At 44.5% G+C, this 8175-nt stretch overlaps 1 protein-coding gene across 1 annotated transcript; it reads right to left on the bottom strand.

The window, feature by feature from the left end:
- Positions 1-3419: 3419 nt before the first annotated feature.
- On the bottom strand, positions 3420-3989 carry LOC119043283 (interferon omega-2-like). Its single transcript, XM_037137211.2, has one exon. It carries the CDS (start codon positions 3987-3989, stop codon positions 3420-3422), a length of 570 nt encoding a protein of 189 aa, XP_036993106.2.
- Between the last annotated feature and the right edge of the window lie 4186 nt (positions 3990-8175).

Raw genomic sequence — 8175 nt, forward strand, 5'->3', positions numbered from 1 at the left:
TAGCTGTCTAGATGTCCCAACACTGTTTTAGGAAAAGGCTATTTTACTTCATTTTATGCTTCTGCCTGCTTTGTTGAATATTAGTTGACCATAGACATTTGTGTTTATTTCTGGGCTCTCTGTTCTGTTCCACTGAATTATGTGTCTGTTCTTATGCCAGTACCAGACTGTTTCAATTAATGTGGTCTTGTGATACAGTTTGATGTCAGGTATGGTGAAGCCTCCTACTTTGTTCTTCTTTCTCAAAATTGCTGCAGTGTTTAGAGTAATTTATGGTTCTGTATAGAAAATTTAAATTTATTTAACACTTTAAAATAATACCCCTGTATAGATATAGTTTTACAACATTGAAAAACTTTAAACACTGTTTTAAAATTCTTTTCTTAATATTTATATTTAACTTTCAGTACTGATTCATACCAAAAAATAATTTTTAACTTCACCAGATGCTAGATACACATCTACATATTGTCAACATTTTACCTGTTTAGCATTTGACATACTTTGTTGAATAACTTTAGTAGAACTAAATAACACAACTATTTGCATTTAATTTCAAAGCCCACATCACACTGAGACTCCAGCCTAAGCAACATCCACAAGACCGTTGACGGCGGCTCGTGAGTGAGCAAAGGCTAGGCCACCTCTCACAGCATCACTGTGAGACCCAGTGAAGCATGGAAGGAAAGTCCTCCAAGGAGCCACCAGGTCACCACAGGTCTGTGGCACTGATCGGGCACACATTTTGTGTGTCCTCCCTCAACTTAAGACCAATCCTCCCAATGTGATAACAAGAGAATTCAAAGAGAAAAGTGAACACTGAGAAATACAACTTTTGGGTAAAGCTGAGTTAGGAGAACCAAAAACCATTGTAATACCTATGATTTGTTGTCACTCATAAGAACTAATTTTTGCACACCCTTGGGGGCAATATGACCCATAATGAGAATACATGACTTAAACAACATCAATTTGAATCCTTCTCTGTATTTTTGTATGACATTTCAAAATACTCAAAGGACTTTCAGTTTTCCATCAAATCTCTTATTCTTAAACAAAAGGAAACTATATAAGTAATGAGGCTTAATTATTACTAACTATGCCTATGTAAAAAATGTACTCTCAGATCTGATCCAAAACTCTCTCTTTTTTGCATAAGAAGTGATGTTGTCTCAGCCCTCCAGATTCTTACCCTTTAAAAGGTAGGCAGAGCCCAGGCAGGTGTGGCTCAGTAAACTGAGTGCTGGCCCATGAATCAAACAGTCCCCAGTTCGACCCCCAGTCAGGGCACATGCCTGGGTTGGGGGTCAGGTGGTCAGTAAGGGGCATGTGAGAGGCAACCACACATTGCTGTTTCTTTCCCTCTTTCTCTCTCCCATCCTCTCTATACAAATAAATAAATAAACAATTGTAGAAAAAATGAATGGTAGGTAGGACACCCTTGGTAAATTGGCTCTCTAGTAACTGGACTCTCTGTTATTTTCTGTGTTACTCTGGGCACCAATCCCAGAGTGATCACTGCTAAAGTAATTTTTACTGACGCAGTCTCTCAGATATTTTCCACATACTGGAAGGCATCATTATGGCCATATTTCATTAGGGTTATAATAGACAATGGCTAATATTTTCACTCTCTAATATTTCCACTCTACTCATACTAGTGTCAGTAACTTCTACTGAGTTTACTGTGAAAATCCCTAGGATTTTTTAAAGGTGCACAGGCTCTGGATGTTGAACTTGCAAGAGCAGTGACATAATTTTCAGCCTTTGCTTAGCATTATATTAAACTCACATGTATCCCCTAATCTCTCATTTGCTCTCTGCTTCATCACGGTAGAAAAGTAAGTAGCCTGGTGTCACATAGAGAACCATCAATCCAACTCAAGCTCTCCCTGCTTCACACACTCACAACATCAGACAGTTTACCACACTTCTGTCTGGTGGATCTTTACTGAAGTTACAATGACGTATCATCTTGCTGAGCTTTTGGAGACCCCTCACAAACACTGATGAATGATCATATGCTTTCGGGTACCTCCACACACTTCTGGGGGATAGTGGCTCCATTTCCGTTGGAACTCCAATATGTGGCATGTGATAGTCGGAGCATGACTTCAGGTCCAAAGGCAAGAGTTGGAATGCTGATCCTTCAACTGCTGTGTTGTCTCCTACCCTGCTCATTTTTCTTCATTCTCTAAACATGACTATATTCTCTCTCATACATGCCAGGCATGGAGACTTTAATTACCAGTTATGGTCTGAACGTTTATGTTCCCAGAGAACTCATATGTTAAGGTCCTAACCTCAAAAGCTACAAAGCATTGGCTAGGTCATCTGAGGCCAAGGTTCAGGAAATCCTCCCAGACTGTTATCTCCCCTTTCTGTCTGGGAAATGCACACAACACACACACACACAGCAAACTGAACTTAGCACATTCCTTTGAGTCAGCACCTATTTCTTCACAGTAACAGTGGCCTTCACTCAGGGACTACAAATATGCATCAGGACACTCAAAGAATCACACCTGAACTACAACAGTTTTGAAAGACAGAGAACTTCTGCTCACCATTACTCTATCCCCCTGGCTTTGTACACTGAGTAGAAACCTTGAAGCTGAAACCAGCAAGGACCAGAGCAGGTGTGCAGGTGGGCAGTGAGGTGAGGGGCACAGGGATAGTACACGGGAGTGAATGCACTCAGTGAAGCAGGGCCTCGGAGAGGGTGGGAGGAAGAGTACCGGGTGCCAGGATCAGACCATAAACGTGTCTTTCCCACTTCACTCTAGATGACTCCTCTCAGACATTCTACCCACCGCTCCTTGCTGTCTAAATGTAATTCAGTTAAAACTCAGACATGAGTACAGATCATATTCTATATTTTCCAGGAATCTTCTCGAGTTCATGAATATTCAACTCTTGATAATCATTTCATGATTAGCTCAGGAACTGTTCTCTACAACTTAATAGGAAGGTACTATTCTGAAACAATTTTATATAGAAAAATAAATACATTTTCAGACTAACAGAACACAAGCTGTTTTCTCTTATAAAACTTTAATTTAAAAAGAAAATGAAACTTAAATAATAAAAAAGCATGCTTTTTAAAGTCTAATAGGTAAAGGCATATACTGATTACATAAATACAAAATAAGGTAAGACAAAAATATGTGAATAATAAACATACCAAATATACATAAATAAATAACAGCAGAAACTCATCATTCTGAAACTCATGTCCCAGAAGCTGAATTTTGTGACATGATCTTGCCTAACACTCTGACAAAAGATACACTCCATTAATGTCAATAAATTCTGTGACTAAAGATGAAAGAAAAGCCTTCTCCCATGACCTAAGTCCTATGTGCAGGGGTGATCAGGCACATTCACCAGTGACACCTGGATCCAGGTGACCACAGGTCTCAGTCCATGTCACTTAACCTTTCTTGCAAGGTTATTACTGAAGACAAGGATCTCATGATTGCCACTCGCACAAACTCCCAGGCACAGTCACTGTATTTCTTCTTTTTCAAGTAAAGAAATATGCCCCAGAAGTACCTTTCCACAGCCCGTGTAGGTCCCTGGGATGACAGGGCAGTGCCTTGCTCTTTCATCTCCTGCACCAAACAGGGCTCCAGGTCTTTCAGCTGCTGAGAGAGCCCCATGCGCAGCTGGTTCAGGAGGGTGGTGTTCCAGGCAGAGGAGGCGTGGTCTGTGAGCAAGAGGTCGAAGATGTGCTGGAGCATCCCCTGGAGGACAGAGATGGCCTGGGCCTCCTGGACCTGGATGCCATTTATGATTCCTCGGGGGAATCTGAAGTCTACTGTGTCATTCGGGCAGGACCAAGTGGAGATTCTCTGCATTTGACTCAAAAGCACCAAGCTGTCATTGCTGAGCAGGATGTGGTTCTGAGGTAGGACACAGCCCACAGATCCACTGAGGCCACAGCTGAGCACCACCAGGACTGTGAGCAGAGACAGCAGAAGGGCCATGGGCACAGGAGGTGTTGCTGGCCTGGCTGAACTGGGTGTCTGGTGAACAACCTTGGACCCTAGTTAGCCTATGAGCTTGTTTGTTAGCATGGCCATTAAATAGAGAGACACAATGATTTTCATTTTCTAAACATTTCTTTACACTCTCACTTCCCATTTTGTTTTCATTCATGAGCTCTCCATGTGGTCTAAGAAGATGTCATCAATCTGCACTGTTAAGTTTGCGGTTCTAATTTTTCTCCTACCCTGAGGTGTGTTGCCTTGACCAGTGTGGCTCAGCTGGTTTTGTTTCATTCCACAGAAGGAATGGTTGCCAGTTTGATTCTGGTCAGGACTCCTCCTATGTTGAGGGTTTGGTCCCTGCACAGACACACTAGAGAGGCAACCAACTGATGATTTCCTCTCTCTTCAATTTATCTCTTTCTCCCTTCCTTCCACTGTCCCTAAAATAACAATAAGTAAATAAAATCTTTCATAAAATTAAAGAAAGGGAGACTTGAGATGTGTCAGGTCAAATGGATGCTTGTCAGTCTAATGAGAAATCTCACTGTCCTTAACTCAGAAGTGTATGCAGAGGTGAATATACTCACACACATGCACATTTGGGCACTTTTTATTCCATGAATATTGCTCTTCTCTGTATTACAGAGAACATTTGGCCTGCATTCTGGCCAAAGCATGTTTGCCTCCTTACTTTGCATAGGCAGCCAGGCTCCCTTGGCCCAGTGGGATTGTGTGTTTTGCGAGGTGCTCACCAGGCCATGTACAGCAAATGAGCTCTTTGGGTCCAAGGACTCAGTTTTTTTACCTTTCCCTTCACAGCAAAGGCTGAGGTTTTCAGGGAATGAGTTTCCGGGATATTTCCCTTCCCCAGACCCATTCATGCAGGAATTCTATAGACCTGCCGCTTCTTCCCAACATTTAGAAGCTGGTTGTCAGTGCTCCTGGGGCTGTGCCCACACCCCCGGCAGGAGTCCCGGTCCCTTTCCAGTGCCTGTTGGTGTGGAGTCAGCCCACATCCTGGTCACTGCATTTCCCCAAGCACCACCTCATTCTCGAGAGAGGTATTGGCTCTAGGCTCTTTTCCGTCTGGAATGACACAGTGTCCTCAACCCAAAATCTCCTGCACTCAGTCCCTGTGGGCAGGGTGACCACATCCGGGGGTCTTCAGAATCCCCCTTCTGTGCAGGGGCTTGTGTCCCACCCTCCCCCCTGAGTGTCTGTGTGAAGGACCCTGCTTCTCAGTGGTGACCTCCTCTTCCCTTGGGCTGTGACCTGGGTGTCAGTGGGGTCCTCAGCCCTCAACGCTGATAACCAAGTTTATTTTGTCTTAGTAGGTGGATGAATTAGTAAACCAGTTGCAATCATTTTACCATTAGTAGATCAGTATTTTTTATGTTATATAGGTACAGCTTTCCTTGTTCAGTTTTTACTTAATGATTGAAGAGTTGTTATGCTTAAAACCTCTGAGCTGGGTACAAGGCATTCAGTGAGGATGTTCCTTCATCAAAACTCATACTGCAGACACTACTGAACTTCAGTTGTCTGTTCAGTCTGTGTTTCTCTACTGGGTTTCTTCATTTGCCCAGCTCTGTCTCAGGCTCAGCATGCAGGGCAGTGGGCTCAGGCTGCTGTGTCAGAGAGAAATATCCTTCTCTCTTTGCCTGTTCATGACATTCACTGTAAAGTTCATTGACATCATAGTTACTACATGTTGGTTTCCTGGGCAGAGTGTGGCTTGCTCCTACTTTGCACTTCATCCTGAGGTCGACACAAGCGAAGGGAAGAAAAAGAAAGGCAGTGGGGCTTCACCCTGTTTCTCTCTAGGTTTGAAGAGTTCAGATGTTTTATTTCTCATTTCAACTTTCCCAGAAAGCAAAATTCACAGTAGTTTGCAGATGAGAATAAAATTCTGAATGTCATAAAAGTGAAAGAAGGGAAGTGACTTTCCTGATGACAAAATGATACCATGTAAGTTGGCAAAATCCAGTGTACCAATTTTGCTCTCTGCTGCTATGGTGGGGTGGGGGGGTGAGGATGAAAGGCAGAATGAATTACACCAAAGCAGAAGTGGGCTGCTTCTGCCACAGAGAAGATCAAGGAAGGGGAACCCCTGTGTCAATGTCCAGCCTTCAGCTTTGCAAGTGCAGCCACTTCATGTTCCTTTCCTCTAATCCACGTGGGGTCACTCTGAGGAGAGAAGGGAAGAGTGACAACAACCCGCTGTTCAGAGACTGGCACCCCCCGACCTTACTGCTGGGACAGGAGCGCTCTCTGCAACGTGGTGGGTGCTACCCGGTGCCTGAGTGCTCTCCTGAGTTTACAGATCCACTCAAGGGAAAAAAATTGTCTTGGAGCAACTGGAGTTAAGAGTAAGAAAAGTAGATGATCCTAAAAAATTCTGCTCTTAATCTAGACAGCAATAACTATGAAGACATTTTAAATGATGGCCCCGACATTTACTGCATGCTAAGTATAAAGCAGACACTGTTCTAAGGTGTCTGTAATTCTTAAGTCAGTCATCTCAACAACCCAATTTGGATTACACTGGTTTATGCCACTGTTTGGTGAGCAATACAAATGGGGAGGGATGAGCTCTTCTGAAGGAATCAAATGTCCCAGGTCAACACTTAAGGACCTTGAGATAAGGACTTGTCTGGAAGGACCTGTTACAAGACATCAAGCAGAGAAATGGCCATGGGCCTTATGGAGGAGATGAAGGCGTGGCATAAAGGCAAGAAGCAGCGGAGATGAGGTGCTGAAGGACTCCAAGTTCCACTGCAGGTGCCAAAGCATTGCTGGCTATTGTATGCAGCAGGGCTGTGGTATGGGTCCATTGAAACGACTGACTTTAAATTCCGAGGAAAAGTAGACAAAATGACTTTTAAATAGTTTTAAGGGAGTAGAGTTTCTGCCAAGTGAGCCAAGTTTACAGCTGGCACTGGAGTAACCCTCATCCCTTCCAATAGTCAGGAGGCTGCTGTGCTCTCAGGGTCACCCATGCTGGGGACACTGCTTTGGCCTCGTCTCTGAGGGAGAAGTCCATGCACTAATGTCCACTTTGATCCTCTCCCCCTTTGAATGGGAGTGACCTGGGGACACAGGGACTCAGAGCTGGCCTTTCCCATCGTTCCCCCTGCTGAGCACCTGCCTGCTGTTGCCCACACTTTACATGCCTCCCTTCTCCCAAGTTCTCCTGCTGCTGCTGCGGCTTCACCGCCTTCCTGTTTCTGGAGGGACTGTGTGGGCTTTTGTGGTGGGCAGGGGATTGTGGTGGTTGTTGCTGCTGCTGTTTTTGAGCAAAGGTGAGTCCTGCAGGGATGCAGCCTCCTCCCAGTGGGGTTAGATGTGGAACTGCCTAAGCAGGGGCTGGGATGAGCTTCTGGGTTCTTACCCAAGTCCCGTGTGCACCAGGCTCGCCAGCTTTACTGAGTTTCCCTGGGGGACTGGGCATGAGGGAGTGTTGACAGCTGCAGCCCAGATCCAGCTGGCAGGAAGGATGGAGGCGGGGCCAGGGTCACATTGTCCCACCAGACTCTGGAGGACCTCTGCCTCTTCCAGCTGCTGCTGCACAGTGACCCCTCACAGGCGATGCCTGGGCACCTGCCTCCCTTCTCACCACTGGGTTGTGAGGACCAGCTCCACAGGGTGACCTGTGCGGGACTGTGGGGGCTGGGCACTCCCTCCCCCCCACTCAGCCCCCAACCCTGCTGCTGGATCCTGGAACACTTTTGCATATTGAAGAACTCTGGGATATGAAACAGGGTATGGCCATAGTGAGTTTCAGGGCAGGGTGAGAGCATGGAACCAAAATTCCGTATTTTACCATGTATAAGGCACACTTTTTTGACCAACTATTTGAGGGGAAAATAAGGATACACATTATACATGGGTAGTACTACTTCCATATCTATATAAATGTCCTTAAGAGTTTTATATATGCTTATGTGTTAGAAGTGTAACTGTAGAAAGAAATGAACATATCTCAAAAATAATACCGTGGAATACAACAGATTTGATTCTGAAGGTCAATAAAGAAGAAAACAGAATTAGGAAGTTAAAAGGAAAGATTTGTTTCCTGACTATTTGGGCCAAAGACGTAGGTGTGCACCAGACACAGCAAAATACAGACTAGCTTTTACACCCTGAAAATATAAAGAAGAAACAACAAAATTCCTAAAATAAA

This window comes from Artibeus jamaicensis, unplaced genomic scaffold (genome assembly GCF_021234435.1).
Source record: "Artibeus jamaicensis isolate MK-2021 breed Jamaican fruit bat unplaced genomic scaffold, CSHL_Jam_final scaffold_1964, whole genome shotgun sequence".
Classification (NCBI taxonomy): Eukaryota; Metazoa; Chordata; class Mammalia; order Chiroptera; family Phyllostomidae; genus Artibeus; species Artibeus jamaicensis.

Coding starts and splice junctions, on each gene's coding strand:
- LOC119043283 (XM_037137211.2), bottom strand. CDS start 3,989: ATGGCCCTTCTGCTGTCTCTGCTCACAGTCCTGGTGGTGCTCAGCTGT.